The sequence below is a fragment of the Vulpes lagopus genome, chromosome 21, assembly GCF_018345385.1.
Source record: "Vulpes lagopus strain Blue_001 chromosome 21, ASM1834538v1, whole genome shotgun sequence".
Classification (NCBI taxonomy): Eukaryota; Metazoa; Chordata; class Mammalia; order Carnivora; family Canidae; genus Vulpes; species Vulpes lagopus.
In genome coordinates, this window is record NC_054844.1 from 38,623,920 (window position 1) to 38,643,395 (window position 19,476).

Sequence of the window (19,476 nt, forward strand, 5' to 3'; positions counted from 1 at the left end):
TAAAACCATTTTTAATTAAACACATAAACTTTATTGAAAAGAATAGCAGCACATTAACATAATCTGTGAAAACAAATACAATATATAAAAACAACTAAATTTATGCCTGCTCCTGAAATAAACATTGTCTCAGAAAATCCAATAAAGTCACAACAAGAACACTGGGGGGCATCTGGCTGGCTCAGTCGGTAGAGCACACAACTCTAGATCTCAGGGTCATGAGTTGGGAGTCCCTACGTTGGGTACTGGAGCCTATTAAAAAAAAAAAAAAAAAGAACACTAGAAAAGCATTAAATTGGGCAGCCCTGGTGGCGCAGCGGTTTAGCGCCACCTGCAGCCTGGGGCGTGTGATCCTGGAGACCTGGGATCAAGTCCCGCATCGGGCTCCCTACATGGAGCCTGCTTTTCCCTCTGCCTATGTCTCTGCCTCTCTGCCTGCCTCTCTCTCCACCTCTGAATAAATAAAAACTTTAAAAATTAAAAAAAAAAAAGGAAAAGCATTAAATTAAGAAATTCTGTTACTAACCTGAAATATGAACTTGACAAAAGACTTTGCCTTTCTTCCTTTGCAAAAGGAAGATAAAATATCTACTCTGACTTCCTTATAAAATTGTTAAGGCTCTCAAAGCATCCACCATGCATAAGTTACTTCCAGAAGACTGAGAGAGGATCATGACCAGTGAGGGGCACACAGGGAGATTTTGGAGCTGACACTTTTCAATTTTTGACCTAATTGGTGATTTCATGGGTGTTCACTTAATTTTTAAATCTTAATTTGTCTCACTTACTCTTTTGTATACATTATATAAATGTTAGAAACTACCATTGATATCATATATATAAGTACATGTATAAAGTTAGGTAATAACTTTAAAGATTCAGCAGAATACAAATTGCTAAATTCATGCCAGCTACTTTCCGTTCTAACATTTTTGCAGGGAAAAAAACCTGGCTTTGTTGGACTTAATGAAAAATAATACAGTGTACAAAAACAAAGTACAATGTATATTTTTAAAGACAATTTGCTTATACTAGAGTTTTGCCTTAGGTGCTAATTTTCTTTTAAAGATGTAGATATGGTTTTGGGTATTTTATAATGTAAGGATAAACCTGGCTGAGGATACTGTAACCATCCTCAAGTTTCTCAGGACACACATATGATGGGCTGTGTCATTTCCCCATACTGAGCTGGAAAGCAGAGGTTTCTTGCAGAAAAAGAATGAGGTGGTTTACAGAAAGGCATATGTACACCACTCCTGCAGATGTGCATTGTACAAAGACCATATGCTGGGTTCTCTGAGCCAAGAGGCACACCTCTGACTTTCTCCCCAGCTGACTGAGCCCCAAGCAGCCCGCAGTTGTTTGATGAGTTAGGAAACACCTGAGCCAGGGTCCTGTGGTGTCTTCATCAAGTATAGGACAGGTGACCCCCTTATCCTTGGGGATCACCTCAGCATGTGGGAAATGCTCTGCTGCCAGTCAGGGACCTGAGAGTAGGAGAGAGTTTAAGGCAGTGGAGAAATGAAAGGAGGGTCTGTTTTACTTCTGCATAGTCTATGCAAATCAAAATAAACCTCCATCTCTTCCAGGGCCTTTATGAAATCCAAAAGCTGGTGCCTCTCCCCTGGGAACAGCAGCTCTGTCTCTACCAAGGACACAGAGAAGGACAAGGTAAATGCTGTGGCCATTTTTAGTTGTACTTCTTCTGGGAAATCATCTTTTTTATACAGCACTCTCTCCTGGTCTTACCTCTGTTTTGTGGGTTGTGTGAGATGTCTGCTATGTTATTTATTTTTAAAGTGCAAACTCTTAACCCTACAGGCTTCTCGATTTTCAGCTTGTCATCTTGGTTATGCCTCCAGAAGCCAAAAGTACTTAAAAAGCCTGAGGACCTTAGGGAGTTGATTATATATTTCTAGGAATAACACAAACAAGACGAAACCACCCTGGATGCTGAAGCCTCTTGGCCTGGCTGACTCCTTCCAGAACTCCTCTATGCAGGATCGTTGTTGTTTCCACCTTTCCTGTTTCCAGTGAGGTGGCCGACCTGTTTAGAATGTCTGCGGTAATCCTCACCACTGGAAAAGGTGAGATGCCATCCCTCCAACTTTTTACAGTGTGTGCTTTGTGCAATTTTGAATGGTCTCAGGTAAGGGAAATTTCCTAACTCATCACTGCTCCATCTCTTTGGTAAATGTACTATACAGAATCCCACCAGTTGTACCCTAGGTAAAAATATTCTGAATTGTTAGAGTTGACATATTTGTAGAAAACATACACTAGAAATGAAGTCATGAAGAGAGAAAAACTTAACCTCAGGGCCAGATGCGCACAAAGTCCTTCAGCTGCGTTCATATGAGCAGTTTCTGCTGTGCCCTGAGTCACTGTTAGAACTGATACTGCCTCTCATAATACATCATTAGAGTTTAATACTAGAAATCAAAACACGTTTGTGTTATTTATTCTGTTGTTCTGTTATTTAGAATTTTTGCCTTTTTCCATAAAACATAATTACTATGTGTCTCATGGTGTATTTAAAATAAGACCTACCTACCTATGAATTTAATAAGATAAACATAGCTGAGCTTAGCTGACATTTATAAGCAACATATTCCTCTCAGAAAACACTCAGTTTCCCTCCAAAACTCCAGGAATCTCCATCTCCCAGAGGTCTCTGAGGCCACAGAACTCCCAGAGAGAGTCCCCTTTGTCAAGGAGGGAAGCAAAAGAAGGTGGTCATGGGCTAGCAGGTAGAACTTTTCCATAGCAGTGATTATGATACCAGGTGTGGAGAATGGGCTTTTTATTCTCATTCTTTTTGTTCTCAACATACAAATAACCATCTCCTGCAGCCACGGAGGAGGAGGGACGTAGGGTTATCCTAAACACAGATGCCTGCCTGTCTGGAATATGCTACCTTATTAGTTTATAACTTCTGTTAATCCTCTAGGATGGAACCCTTGCCATTCTACATTCGCACACATGGGCAGTGACTTGTAGTGACAGTAATTTAACTTCTTGGTGTCTACTCCCTCAAGCTGTATGTGGCACCCAGTGGGACGGAGTGTTTTCTGGCGTGATCCTGCTCTCTTGGAATCTGGTGGGGTAGGAAAGGTGGCAGGTGCTGACACCTGCTCTTTTGGGTTTCAGCTGATGTTGGTATTATTGGCTCTTTTGTCTCTCATATCAACACAGCTTTCACTTCTGCTCTGCAAGTCAATATGGTTACAAGAGGACCTCCTCCTTTACCAGGGCCATCCTGCACGTCCTACTGCATGGGCCCCCCCCCCCCTTCATCACCACCCAGGGCTATGAACCACCTCTGCCTCCTGCACCTTGGTGGCGCTGGGGACGACACCTACCACCTCCACCCAATAAATGATCTGAGCAGTGGATCACATTCATCCTTATTTCTGTTGTTGTTGACCTTAGGTACTGATTTTAGATCTAACCCCACATAGGATACAAGGCTATTGTAATAGAATCATAATCCCATATGAAAATGGTACTAGAAATTAAACATAATTATTATAAAATGTAAAGCTACCTCAAATTCCTTTAATATCAGAAAATATATAGGAATGTTTAAATTCGGGCAGCCCGGGTGGCTCAGCGGTTTAGCGCTGCCTTCAGCCCAGGGCCTAATCCTGGAGACCCAGGATTGAGTCCCATGTCAGGCTCCCTACATGGAGCCTGCTTCTCCCTCTGCCTGTGTCTCTGCCTCTCTGTGTGTCTCTCATGAATAAATAAATAAAATCTTTAAAAAAAAAATTTTAAATTCATAGTGCTAAATTAAGTCACTGAAAAAGTCATCCCAGAATTCTAAAGAGCTGAATTTCCCCCAATTTTATTATGTCAATAATCCTAAGAGTATTCTTTAAAGATTCTAAAACGAGTTTATTAATTCAACAGTTTGCTTCCAACTCTTATTATTATAATACTGATATAGGGGCGCCTGTATCAGTGCCACTGGGTGGCTCAGTGATTGAGTGTCTACCTTTGGCTCAGGTCATGATTCTGGGGTCCTGGGATCGATCAGGCTCCCCACAGGGAGCCTGCTTCTCACTCTACCTATGTCTCTGCCTCTATTTCTCATGAATAAATAAAAATCTTTAAAAAAAAACTGATATTAAAAGGAAAAAAAAAATGAAAGAAAAGTGCTTTACTTACAGTTGACCCAAGATGAGATGGATTATCAATAGGTTTTATCACATTTTGCCTTTGTGTAGAATCAAGAAAAACATCATCCCAGTGTCCTTTCTCAATTAAGTCCTTGAAAATAAATTTGTAAGCATGACTACCAAATATTCACAAGTTAATTATAGAACAGATAACGTGTTTCTGTTTCAAAAAATAAGGCCATATTTTGGTGAAAAGAATACATTACCTTTTTAATTTTGGAAAGTTCAGTTACTGCTTGCTTATTCCCAGGTTCCAAAAGTAAAACAGTCTCAAAATCTAAAGTGAATTTTTAAGAAGTAGAATGAATTAGTGAAAATACAGAGTTCAAGACATGATACGTTTAGTTAATAACCCAGTTCATCTCTAGAAGTTTTAACTCAGGACACTAGAAAACAGGTGAGCAATAATAAGAGCTAAACATTGAGTGCTCTTCTAGTTACTTTATGCAACTTTTCATGTCACCCTCATCACAACCCCACTTTCCAAATGATACAACTGAAGCCTAGAGGTCCTCTAACTTACCAAAGTTCACACTATTAAAAAAATGACAGGGTTACTCACCAAATGTAAGTCAGCATCTAAGAGAATTCCATGTAATGGAGTATCATCTGGCCTTAAACCTTAGACAATATGCTAAGTGAAAGACACCAGACACAAAAGGACAAATACTGCATGATTCTATTTATATGGAGAATCTAGAATAGTCAAATTTATAAAAACAGAAAGTAGAATAGTGGCTACCAGGGGCTAGAGGAGAGGGGAATGGGGACTTCTTAATCAGTAGATTTTCACGATTGGATGATGACAAAGTTCTGAAGATGTTTGGTGGTTATGGTTGCAAACAGTGTGAATGTACTTAATGCCACTGAATTGTATACTTAAAAATGATTAAGATGGTAAATTTTATAGTATGTTTATTTTGCTACCATTTTTTAAATGCACACACTACAGCTGAAGCCAGGCTTACAGAGAAATTCTCAGATTTAAATGCACATATCATTAAGAAGGAAGGCTGAATATCAATTATCTAAGTACTGAATGCAAGATATTAGAAAAACAGCAAATTAAACCTAATAAAATAGGGGCGCCTGGGTGGCTTAGTTGGCTAAGCATCTGCCTTCCATTTAGGTCATGATCCCAGGGTCCTGGGATGGAGCCCCAGAGTTGGGCTCCCTTCTCAGTGCGAAGCTTGCTTCTCCTGCTCCCTCTGCCCCTTCCCCTGCTCATGCATACATGCACACGCTCTCTCTCAAATAAATAAAATTGTTAAAAAAAAAAAGTAAAATAAAATAACATAAACCTAAACACAATTGAAGGAAAGAAATAAACAGCAGAAATAAATGAAATAGAAAATACACACAATAAAATCAAGCTGGTTCTTCAAAAAGACTAATAGAATGAATACTTAAAAGACAGGTCCTGGAAAAATAAAATAACTGAGACTAAAAAGGAGCATCCTTGTAGATCTCACATTATCCTCTAATCCTTAATGGCTGATTCTCTCTTTCTTTTTGCCTTTTCCTTCTCACCTCTAATTCAAATTACTCATTAACTCTGATTGACAGCTAGCCAGATGAGACCACACACCATTCAAGTAAAAGATAATCTGGTCCACCACGAAAGCTACATTCCTTCAAATCTGCAAACTATCCTCCATCTGAACCGTGAAAGAAAATTTACTTCTGCGAGTTCTATATCCTTGAACTATGGAAAAGCTACCCAAGTCCCTGCTTCTGTAACTTGGGAGTCTCATGAGGACAAGTGAGTGATAGCAGTTATAAAAATAGTCATACCTTGTTTGGCCTCATTTAACTTTCCCAAAAATGTTCTTGCCGTTCCTCTTCTGGCAAAAGCTTTAGAGTATGAGCCATCTAATAATATAGCTTGTGTGCAGTCCTTTTCAGCTTCTTCATATCTATCCAACATGACAAAATTAACAACTAGAAAACGCAGTTTATAGAGAAACTTCACATAAACTGAATCTCTAATGTAAAAAGCAGTCACAGTGTTTTAATTAAAAACTCCCAAATCTGTCTTTGACCCTCCTATATGTCAAGATGACATTAATGAATTACTGTGAATTTATTTGGCATGATAATGGTATTGTGGTTATCCTTTAGGGATAAGATGTCATAATGTCTCTGATATGCTTTGTAATGATTCAGACAGGGGGATAAATGCTAACTAACTATAATGACAAAAGTATGGCTTGTTAAAATTAGATGATTTGGTTCAGGGGGCTTATTACATTTATGAAATCTACAAAACTTTCATAATAAAAAAATCCCAAAAAAAAGAGAATCGCCTATGATTACATTCTCCCCAAAGCCTAGATGAATGCCATCCTATCCTCAAAACAAGACCTCATAAGAATGAAGTAAAAATTTCTAGTGATGGGATCCCTGGGTGGCGCAGCGGTTTGGCGCCTGCCTTTGGCCCAGGGCGCGATCCTGGAGACCCGGAATCGAATCCCACATCGGGCTCCTGGTGCATGGAGCCTGCTTCTCCCTCTGCCTGTGTCTCTGCCTCTCTCTCTCTCTCTGTGACTATCATAAATAAATTAAAAAAAAAAAATTAAAAAAAAAAATTTCTAGTGAACTTAAGCATGTCTTAATTCTCTTAATTCTTTAATTCACTTTTCAACAAAAAAAAAGGATATGTCTGTATCTGTGCAAATGTGTGTGCATATGTTCCACCAATATATTTTCTACTTTGCTGATTATATCATTCTCTCATTCAAGACATGTGCATGGCCCCCCCAGTTTTCAGGGTAAAATACTTTACTGACTCTCCAGCACTGTACCCGGGGTAATAGCCATAATTATCACTTGCCTTTTCCAGAAGTTACATTAACTTTTCTACTATTGTGCCTTTAAATCTGTACTGGAACATTCAACCTTTCATCTCACTTACTCTAACCAACATAATATATCACTAATTGTGTCTGTTAGTTTAAATGAGAATAAATATACAAACAAAATTTACTTCTATGATAGGAATTCCTAACCTGAAGTCCTTTGAGAGATCTGAAAAGTTGGATGGGAAAAATATTACATCCTTATTTTCACTAACTTTTAAATAGGATTTAGCTCTTATTTCAATTATAACTGTAGACAACAAACCACAGTAGCAAAAGTAGTAGCTATGACTTTGCCCCAATAAATATTATAGATATTTTCATATCACATTACAACTATTATAGACATCTCAAAATATTTATTACAGTAGTAATTAAGCCTGTTATTTGTATATGATCACAGTATCCCTGTCTATAAATGCTCCTAGGACCTAACTGTCCAACCATAAACAACTAACTCTACCCCTCCTAGTCATTCAGATACCAAAAAGTAAAGTCATATGCTATCACATTGGTAACACAATCATCTGTGTTACCTTTTTATTTCCTATCCACACTTATTGGTTCATCACCAGGTGGAAGATGTCATGGATCAGCCCAAATTTAAATTTTCATATTATGAAAAAAAAAGAAAAAAATAAATTTTCATATTATGTCTTCAAAACAAATTTAGCTTTAAATCAGCCTCTATTTTAAATGTAGTTTCTCATTTTGTTGTGTCAATGAAGTATATATACCACTAGATATAGTGTGCAAACTGTAAATTTGTAATTTCAAATGTATAATTATGCATTCAAATATATTATTGAGAAAGGTTCCCCATCAGCCAAATGGGTCAATGGCACCAAAAAAAGTTCAGAACCCCTATTTTAAATACTTACAGGGGTTTTTTTTCTTAAATCCTGTCACTATAAAATATTATTACAACAGATATAAAGAACCGTGAGACAGTTTCTGCCATCAGATATTACCCTGCTGATTGTCCAACTTAGAACCCCTAAGAGTGCAGCCAGAAACAGCTGATTAGTATCACAGGACCAAGTTTTAGCTGTATATATAATCAATCAACTGATCTCAATGGCAATAATTCTCTTTTGTTATGTATGTATGGATATGCATATATAAAATACTGCCAGATAAGAACTTGAAAATAATTTTTTTTAAAATAATTTTTAAATCACTCATAAAACTATTAAAGAATGTTAAATTGTGTAATGCCATACTATTACAAGTGGAAAAATAATAACAAGAACAAGCATTTACTAAATATATGCTGATGATACTCAGTTCTTCATTTAAATTTAAAGCTCAAGAGTAAATAAATTATATTTTAACTTATATGCCAACTTATGGTAAATTTTATTTTCATCCTAAAAGACATTAACTATAACGGAGACTTACTTCTGAATCTTTAGATAGGCCATTGCTCTGTTAGCTGGAAGAAGGGCATTAGTGCCATCTGCTGCTATCCCTCGAGTATAGCATTCAATTGCTCTTTCATATTTTCCCTCTTTGAAAAAACCATTCCCCTACCATTTTGGAGAGAAGTGTAAAAAAGAATGAAAAAATATGCAAAAAATTAGCTGAATTCAAACCTTAAGTAAACACTACAAGAATACCCATCAATATCATATCAGTAATTAAAATATATTTTAATGTTAATAATCTAGTCCATGATACATGTTCTAGAATCTGTTTAGGTTGTTTTTTATAATGGCATTATTCTCTTTTCAGTACTAAAAAAAAAAAAAAAAAAAAAGTATACCTCTATACTACTTTGCACTATTAACCATTATTCTAATTATTATACAAAGCCCTAAATTTAAAAACACAATAAATACATACCCAAATATTATACTCTTTAGTTATAATGGAAGCTGTACAATAGAATTTCGTAGCTCAAATAATTTTTGTGAAAGAACAGAGTACCAGAATTGTACAGCTCATTCTTTGGTTAACATCAACAGGACTAAAATAGGAAAAATTAAACCATACCGGAATGTGTATACCAGATTTCACTCTAACATTTATAATCAGTCAGGTTTATCACAATTAATGTCATTCCATAAGTATTCATTAAAAATCTTCTGTGGGTCCAAGAAAAGCTAAAAATATGTTAAACTGAATCTTGACTTGGGATTTCTAAAGGAATTTTGATCAGAAATAGTCCAGTGTGAATTAACGGAAAAAAATTCTCTAACAGAATGAACTGTAACTTATCTCTGTGTTAAATGTATAACCACCTACATGTAAATATGTTAAAATACTCAAAAGTAATTTGCTCCCTAAACTATGTTATTTTTTTAAATTATGTGTTAAGTCACCAATTCCTCAAATTTTGAATTAGTAAGCTCCGGAGGTTTTTAGTATAATTTTCAGTTCCTACTGAAGAATTTTAATATTACAGAAGATAGAAACAGGATACAAGAAATGGAGAGTAAACCCAACAAAACATATATAGCTTGAAATCCCTCTGAATTACCAGATCTTTCTCTGAAATGGCTTGCTGCTTATTCTGTTGCTCTTCAATTTGCTTTTCCTCTCTTTCAGTTGATTTAATCATTGTATCAGCTTCCTTTGGATATAAATTTTCTTTGGATGTTAAAGCCTAGGAGACACAGTAGTTAGCTAAAATAAAACAAGTAACACAAGATGCATATATATTTAACTTTAAAAAACTAAATTACTCAGGTGTATTAGAATTTGTCACAGTTCAAATTAATATTGAAATAATAGTTTTTACTCTAATCCAAAGTCTAATTCAAGTTAAAAAACAAAATAGTGAATCTAATATACATCTTATTCCAAATAAAATAAATCATATCCACTAATGGTAGTTGTTCATTTATTTATTCAAGAAATATTTATTGAATTTCTACACAGGCCAGGCACTATTCAGGTAACTATTTTCAAAAATAAACAGATAATTAAGACCACATCTAAACTTCTCAAATTTAATATGCATAGTCATTATTTAACCAAATACAAAAATACAAAACAATTCCTAATTATAAGCAAGCTGATTTGTCGATTTTATTGCAATAAATCATGGCAATATTCAAAAGCACACTTTTCCTAGTCATTGTCATTTTTTTCTCAGTTTCAATGGATGGCAAAATGATTGTAACTGACTCAACAGCAAAATGAAAGGAATATGTAACTATACAGTATCATTTGACAGCAAATTTTATAGCTAAATTATAACTATTTTCTCACTGTTAAAAAATTAGCAGTTTTTTCTAAAACAAACTATAAGGATGGAGCAACTTAAAAATTACAAAATCAAAGAAATATATCAAAGTTTAGTACAGAAATCAAAGCACTAGCCAAAAAAGAAAACTTAGTGGGACAAAGAGAAATAATTCTATCATCTGGGAAAAAATAAAGCAGCACCAGTTCACAGACCTCAACCATGACTTTTTTTTAAGATATTATTTTAAGTAATCTCTACCTCAACGTGGGGCTCAAACTTACAACCCCAGGATCAAGAGCTGCATGTGCTACTGACTGAGCCAGCCAGGTGCCCCTCAGAAGACTTTTTAAGAGGACTCCTAAGGATCTTTAAATACCATTCTACTTCCTCTAGCTTGCAAATCTGTTTAGTAAAACTATACGGTACAAAGAATTAAAATTAGAGAAAGTCTTAAGTCATCTATAGTACAAAGACTATACAAAAACCTCTACTTCGTCAAATAAAGGTAAGTAATGCACTTTATTTAAATAACTGTGATTTACCTGATTAATTTTCCTGAGTTCATTCGTTGCTTCAAAGTTATTTGGTTCCAGTTCTAATACTTTTTCATAATCTAAGTAAATTTAGAAGATAAATATTTGAAAGATAGGGTATTAAAAAAATTCTATAAAACAATAATCATTTGCTACATGTGACAAAGAGGCAAGTGTCTTACAGAAAAATTCAGAGTAAGAACTGCTAATCAACAGTATCTCTGTTCTCCCCCAGGACAAGCAAAACCCTACAGAATCCATGACCAATCACCTTCACCCACCAGCCCCAGGAAGGATACTTGCTATCGTTAAGTTGCATGTCATAAACCCAAGAAGTAGAGAATCCTATCAGGTTATCAACTTTTATTCAGATTTTATAATTTATAGTATATAAATCTATTTTATGGAATAATAAAAGGCTTAGAATTTACAAAGAAAAATGTGTTAAAAACTTTATTAACAGTTTGAGGCAGTGCCTCTGCCTCAAAATATCCAACAAGATGTTTTAATCCTTATTTTACAGGTAAGAAACTGAAAATCATAGGAGAACCATAACCTTCCCTTTGGTCACACAGCTAAATACATGGTGGAATGAGAATTTGAACCGGAAGTCTGACTGGTGGCAAATAACGCATTCTGTCACAAAGTATCAAGATATTTTTAAATAGCAAAAATGAGCCTTATTCAAATACACAAAGCTCTTAAGGTAGTAACGGTGACTGTCTAGTATCTATGATTCTTTCTATAACATCTGTTAAACTGTTAAAGAATTTTTTAGATAATAAGGACTTGGAAAATATTAATACCTTTTTTGGCATCCTCTAATTTTTGCAATGCAAATCGAGCAGCACCTCGTCTTGTGTAAGCCTTCGTATAACTTCTATTCAAGGCAATTGCTAAATTACAATCTGACTCAGCAACAGCAAATCTGCAATTTAAAAATATTAAAGTTAAAAAATAAATTAATTAAAAATTTTAAAAATATATTAAAGTTAATAAAATTCATTTGTTAAACTAAAACTTCATAATTTGTTTCTGAAAATCCCAGAAGGGGATTAAGTTCCCAATTAAAGGTGTGTTTCCCATCTTTTTTATTTACTTAAAGCTACAAAAGGCATTAATTAGTGATGGTGAGATGTTAAGTAATGTTCCCTTTAAAGCAAGGAACAAGAATGTCCACTATTACTGCTTTTTTGTCAGTATTGTGCTAGAGGTCCTGACTAATGTAGTTTCAAAGACAGAAATATAGCCAAAAAGACTGGAAAGGAAGGAATAAAACTGACATTCTCGGATGATATAATCATCTACCTAAAATAACTCAAAACAATCTAGAGACACTTAGAAATAATGAAAGTTTGCAAGCTGGCTGCTTTACTTGAGATAAGCAATAAAAAACAGAAATAAATCTAACAAAAGATATGTAAGACTCATACACAGAAAATTTGAAGCCTGTCCTCACAAACATTAAAGAAGACTTAAGTGGAGATATATAGCACATTCATGATCTATAATAAGTCAAAGAGACATAGCAATATAATTCTCTCCAAACTGAGCTATAAATCCAAAGCAATTACAATCAAATTCCAACATAATTTTTCAAAGAATTTGACAAGATGATTCCAAAATTTACACTGATAAGCAAAAGTCTAAGAATACCCAAGACACTCCTGAAAAATATGGTAAGAAAACAAGCCCAATGCCAAATATCAAGACTTTTAATGCTACAGCAATTAAAGATAGTATGGAAAAGGCATAGGGATAAGCAACAGATCAATTGGAAAACAGAGATTAAAAAAGAGATCAGTGCAAAGTTGACATAGAATAATGGTGGCAAAAAAAAAAAAAAAAGAATAATGGTGGCATTGCAGATCCATGGGAAAAGCATAGATATTCAATAAAGACTGAAATGATTGAAATATTCATATGAAAAGATATGAAACTGGAATTCTACCTTGACCATATATATAGATATAACCATGAAAAGTAAAACATAAAAACTTAGAAGAAAATACAGAAGACTATTAGCTCAGAGAAGGAAACGTTTTTTTAACAAATCATATTTTTAGAAGTGCTATCCTTTAAAAAAAATCAATAAATTGAAATATATTTAAAATTAAGAATTTCTGTTCATTGAGACTTCACAGAGAGAAAAAAAGCAGACACAAATTGAGAGAAAATAATCAGTATCCAGAATAAAGAATTAAAAATCAAGAGAAAAACGGCCTAAAAGAAAAATGGCCAAAGACAAAACAGACATTTCACAGGAAAAAAAGAAAAAAATACAAGTGGTGAATAGATAAGATGTTCAGCTTTATTAGCAATTGTGGGTATGCAAATGAAGACCACAATGAATTACCATTTTATATCCAGTAGATTGAAAACAGTTACGAAGCCCGATTCTACCAGTGTTGGGAAAGATAGGGAGCAAGCATTCTTATACAGTCCTAATGGGAATAAAAACTTATACAACCACCTTTGTACTATTTGTACAACTGGCCATCACCATGTGAAGTCAAACGTACATACATCCTGTGACCCAACCCCAAGAAACATACAAAAATATTGACAGTATCTCTACTTTAAATCAAGAAGAAAAGAAGGGTGTGAATGGTGGCGGGGGCACAGATAGGAAAGGAGAGGCAACCAAAAACCCAGCAACAGGAGAATGGATACAGAATAGTACCTTCCTAAAAAGGAATTATATGTAACAGTAGAAATGAAAGATCTATAGTTATATGCAAAAGATGAACAAATCTTAGGATTATAATATTCAAAGAAATATGCAAGTCACAGAAGACAACGTTACATATATCAAAGCTCAAAAATAAACAGTTACACAATATATTATTTAGGAATATATACATATACAATGAATTTTTTTAAACCAAAAGAATGATAAATAGGCAATTTAAAACATCTCAGTTATTAAGTAGAGAGAAGCAAGGGTCCGGATACGGAAAGGAACCTAAGGTAGCTTCAGAAATAGTAACAGTAATGTTCTAGTTCCTAAATTGGGTGGTAGGGGCATGTGGGTTTATTTAAAATTATTTTCCATAACTTACATGTACTAAATTGTAGATATATTACAAAATGTAAATATTATAATTTGTCAGGATACTCAAAGACTTAAAAATGTCATTTAAACAGTAAAAACTCAGATACCAATATAATTTGTATTTTGAAATAACAACAGTTAAAAATTTTAACATTCAAGAAACATCTTGATGGTATTTGTCTTTTTTTTTAATTCTTTTTTTTTTAAATTCTCATAAGTCAGTTCTCTGCTTATCATAAGACCATAACACAGTCATGTTCTTCAACATTAAGAAAGTATTTAAAGGGTCAGTATGACGTAAGGATAAAGATTAAAACATATTTTAAGTTCACTATAATGAAAAGTCTCTAGGTTAAAGAATGGATAAATGATTTTTCAAAATAACGAAATGAATATCTAAAAGTTTTTACCCAGCTAACTTTCCTTTCTTTTGTGAATTAGGTAAGAATATCATAACTCAAATTTTTATTGGAGGAACATCTTGGTAACATGAACTACAGAAGCATGGTCTGAGCCTCTGAAACCATTTGAACCATTAAAATGGTTTGAATAAAATAACTCAATAAAAAGAAGTGAGCTGTGAGAATTTACAGTTGAAAAGAAATATATGTTTAAATCTTTTACAGATGCGTTTTCATGAAAGATTTTTTATTCAAAATTTTTTTATTAAGACAAATTTTCTAGAGTAGTTTTAGGGTCACAGCAGTACTGAGGGTAAGGTACAGGTATTTCTCATCTGTACTCTCTGCCTCCACATATGATAGTTACCAATATCCCACATCAGAGTGGTACATTTGGAAAAGTGATGAGCCCATGCTGGCATATCATTATCATCCCAAGTCCACAGTTTACATTACAATTTATTCTTCATATTGTACATTCTATGGGTTTGAAAGAGTATAAAAGGGCATGTATCTATCATTATATTACCACAGGGTATTTTCATTGCCCTAAAAATCTTCTGTGCTGTCTAGTCATTCCTCTACCACCCCTAACCCTTGACAACCACTCATCTTTTTACTGTCGTCACTTTGCCCCTTCCAGAATGTCATACAGTTGAAATCATGAAATCATACAGTATATAGACATTTCAGATTAGCTTTTTTCACAAAGAAATATGCATCTAAGTGGGGAGCTAAGATGGCAGTGTAGGAGGATCCTAGGCTTGCCTCATCCTTCCAACTCAGCTAGATAAATATCAAATCATTCTGAATACCCACGAAATCAACCTGAGGACTGACAACTAGAGAGAGAGAAGAGGCTACATCAAGGAAGGTAAGAAGTCCAGAGATGTGGTTTGGGAGAGAAACGGATGATCTTGGGTGCTGTGGAGGGGAGACAGCCCTGGTTGGGGTGGCGAGGAGAGAAAGAGAGAAAGAGGAGAGTGTTCAGGAATATGCACAGAGAGAACAGGTCCCCAAAGCCATTGGTTTTAAAAATGAGAGGAGCCGATTTTTATGAGTTTTCACAACCAGAAGGGCTCAAAGACTGGAGTTTCAGAGGTCAGGCTTGGCTGGGATACAGCCCTGCGGGTGCTGCCCTACTCCTGGAGAGAAGGCAGGAAAACCAACCACTCCCCAATCCCCCCACAAAAAGCATCATCTGTGGTTTCCTTAAGGCACATAGGGAGAGACTATTCACTCTTCCTGGAGCACATTTGAGACTGTCGCAGAGATGCCTGTCGAGGGACAAAAGAACCAGCAGGCACCATTTCCCTCCCCCCGCCCCTCAGCATAGTTGCAGAGATACCAGCTGAGGGCTGCTAACCTGGATATTGACTGTTTAGCCTGCTTTGCTCCAAATCCCATGTCCCTGCACTCTGGCACGACTACCTTTCTTGGTCAAATCTGCATTTGTCCCAGCACAGCAAGACCATCCCCAGGAGATGAGCGCAGGTCCTTGCCACTGCAGTCCCTAAAGCTTGGAGTTATAAAAATCACCAGGCTCGGCTGGGACAGAACATAAAGTGTACTGCCCTGCTCCAGGCAGTCAAGCAACCGGGAGACAAGACAGCATGAAAACAGCGACCCAAAAAACACTTGGGACATCCAAGGGGAAACTGTTTGCACTTCTAGGAGTATTCCCTGAGGGTAGCAAGGACAGAGACCCCACTCGGGGACAAAGGTGCAATCTCCCTCCCTATCTTTAGCATAAATGAACTTCAGTAAACAGCACAGCACCAATATTGTCTGCCTAACCTGCTTAAACCAGTCCCACCCCCCTGCATTCCACTGGTACTGCTTTTCTCAGGCAAGTGTGCCTAAGTCCCAGCACAGCAGGCCCCTTCCCAGAACACCAGCAGAAACCCCCATACATACCACATCTACCAATTATAGGCTTCAGTTCTAGTGGAAGTAGCATCAGGTCTCATTTAACAAGCAGACCAGAGCACAATGAGTTAAAACTTGCCACTCTGGCCAAGGTTCAAACACTGCCCACAGCAACCAAGGAGAACCTCTGCAGGAGACTAACCTGAGGGATAGAGCAGCCCAAACACAGCAGCAGAGTGCACGTATCACACACCAGAGATACTCCCTGAGCACCACACCCTGGACACTATATGACCTCTTCTCCATAAAGCCATTACTCTCAGGAACAAAAAAACATTAACAGGCTTTTCTAACACACAGAAGACAGAGTCTTAGACAAAATTCCAACACAGAGGAATTCATCCCAAAAGAGAATGAGAAAAGGTTATGGCTAGAGATCTAATCGAAACAGACATTAGTAATATGCCTGACGAAGCATATAAAGCAACAATCAAGGATATTTGCCGGGCTTGAGAAAAGCATAGAAGAAATAAGGGAGACTCCTACCACAGAGATAAAAGAGTTAAAAAACAATCAGAATGAAAAATGCAATAACTGAGATTCAAAAAAGACTGGATATAATGACCCCAAAGATGGAAGAAGCAGAGGAACAAATAAGTGATACAGAAGACAGAATGGAAAATAATGAAGCTGAAAAAAAGCGAGAAAGAAGAGTTATGGATTACAAGAAAAGGATTAGGGAACTCACTGACTCCTCCAAATATAATAACATTCATATCACAAGAGTGTCAGATGAAGAAAAGAGAGAAAAGGGAGAATATTTTAGTAAATAATCACTGAAAACTTCCCTAATCTGAGAAAGGAACACACATCTGAATCCAGGAGGCACAGAGGACTCCCAGCAAAATCAACAGAAGCAGGCCAACGCCAAGACATACCGTAGTTAAATTTGCAAAACATAGTGAGAAAGAAAAAACCTAAAAGCAGCAAGACAAATAAAGGTCCCTAATCTCCAAAGGAAGACCCATAAGGCTAGCTGCAGATGTCTCCACAAAAACCTGGCAAGACAGAAGGGAGTGGCATGATACATTCAATGTACTGAATGGGAAGAATATGTGGTCAAAAATACTCTATTCAGCAAGGCTGTCATTCAGAATAGGAGAAATAGTATTTTTCAGACAAATAAAAACTGAAGGAGTTCATGACCACTAAACTAGCCCTGCAAAAAATATTAAAGGGGACTCTCTGAGTGGGAAAGACCAAAATTGACAAAGACTAGAAAGGAACAGAGAAAATCTCCAGAAACACAACAGAAAATGACACTAAACTCCTATCTATCAATAATAACTCTGAAAGTAAAATGAACTAAATACTCCATCAAAAGACAAAGGGTGTCAGGATGGATAAAAAAAAACAATACCCATCTATGTGCTGCTTACAAGAGACTCATTTTAGACTTAAAGACACCTGCAGATTGAAAGTTGAGGAGATGGAGAAACATTTACCATGCAAATGGAAATCAAAAGAAAGCTGGAGTAGCCATACCTATACCAGACAAACTAGATTTTATTTTTTTTTTATTTTTTTTTTTTTACAAACTAGATTTTAAATCAAAGACTGTAACAAGAGATGAAGAAGGGCACTATGTCACAATAAAGTAGACTATTCAACAAGAAGATCTAACAACTAAAAATATATTTATGCTCTCAACATGGGAGTGCCCAAACATATAAGATAATTAATAATATAAAGAAACTCGATAATAATACAATAATGGTAAGGGACTTTAACACCCCACTTACAGCCATGGTAAAGCAGATAATCAATAAGGAAACAAAGGCTTTAAATGACACAGTGGACCAGGGGGACTTAACAGATATGTAAAACATTCCATGCTAAGGCAGCAGAATACACATTCTTTTCAAGGGAACAGATCACATACTAGGTCACAAATCAGGCCTCAACAAGTAAAAAAAGACTGAGGTCATACCACACATATTTTCCAACCACAACACTATGAAACCTGAAGTCAACCACAAGAAAACATTTGGAAAGAACACAAATATATGGAGGTTAGACAACATGCTACTAAAGTATGAATGGATCAACCAGGAAATCATAGAAGAAATAAAAGAATACATGGAAACAAATGAAAATGAGAACATAACAGCCCAAAAGCTTTGGGATACAGAAAAGCCAGTCCTGCAATATAGGCCTACCTTAAAAAGCAAGAAAAATCTCAAATACACAACCTTACTTTACACCTAGAAAGGTGCTAGAAAAAGAAAAAACAAAAAACAAAAAACGAAGCCTAAAGCCAGCAGAAGAAGGGAAATAATAAAGATCAGAGCAGGAATAAATGATATAGAAACAAACAAACAAACAAACAAACAAAAAAACCAGTAGATCAATGAAACCAGGAGCTAGTTCTTTGAAAGAATTAATAAAATTGATAAACTCCTAGCCAGACTTATCAAAAAGTTTTGAAAGGACCCGAATAAATAAAACAGTAGACATAACAACCAAGACCACAGAAATACAAACAATTATAACAGAATGTTATGAAAAATTACACGCCAACAAACTGGACAACCTGGAAGAATGGATAATATATAAAACTAAAACAGGAAGAAACAAACAAAAAAAAAACTTGAATAGACTGATAGCCAACAAAGAAACTGAACTAGTAATCAAAAATCTCCCAACAAACAAAAATCAAGGGCCAGGTCATTTCACAGGTGAATTCTACCAAACATTTAAAGAAAAGTTAATACCTGTTCTTCTCAAACTATTCCAAAAGAACAGAAATGGAAGGAAAACTTTCAAACTTATTCTGAGGCCAGCATTACCCTGATTCCAAAACCAAAGAGTCCACTAGAAAAGAGCACTACAGACATCCCTGGGTGGCTCAGCAGTTTAGCGCCAGCCTTCTGCCCAGGGTGTGATCCTGGAGTCCCAGGAGCGAGTCCCACATCGGGCTCCCTGCATGAAGCCTGCTTCTCCCTCTGCCTGCGTCTGTGCCTCTCTCTCTCTCTGTGTCTCTCATGAATGAATGAATAAAATCTTAAAAAAAAAAAAAAAAAAAAGCACTACAAGTCAATAACCCCGAAGAACATGGATGCAAGGGATCCCTGGGTGGTGCAGCGGTTTGGCTCCTGCCTTTGGCCCAGGGCGCGATCCTGGAGACCCGGGATCGAACCCTATGTCGGGTTCCCGGTGCATGGAGCCTGCTTCTCCCTCTGCCTATGTCTCTGCCTCTCTCTCTCTCTGTGTGACTATCATAAATAAATTTAAAAAATTAAAAAAAAAAAAAAAAAAGAACATGGATGCAAAAATTCTCAACAAAATACTAACAAATTGAATCCAACAGTACATTAAAAGAATCA

At 36.0% G+C, this 19,476-nt stretch overlaps 1 protein-coding gene across 1 annotated transcript in view; it reads right to left on the minus strand.

The window, feature by feature from the left end:
* RPAP3 (RNA polymerase II associated protein 3) overlaps positions 1–19,476 on the minus strand; it is a 41,328-nt gene that overhangs the window by 9,608 nt on the left and 12,244 nt on the right. The window contains exons 6-12 of the mRNA XM_041736654.1: positions 11,572–11,693; positions 10,775–10,845; positions 9,522–9,647; positions 8,441–8,568; positions 5,976–6,097; positions 4,388–4,458; positions 4,171–4,272 (exon numbers count right to left, since the gene is read on the minus strand). Coding sequence (XP_041592588.1) covers positions 4,171–4,272; positions 4,388–4,458; positions 5,976–6,097; positions 8,441–8,568; positions 9,522–9,647; positions 10,775–10,845; positions 11,572–11,693 — 742 coding nt within the window. The remainder of the gene's footprint in view (positions 1–4,170; positions 4,273–4,387; positions 4,459–5,975; positions 6,098–8,440; positions 8,569–9,521; positions 9,648–10,774; positions 10,846–11,571; positions 11,694–19,476) is intronic.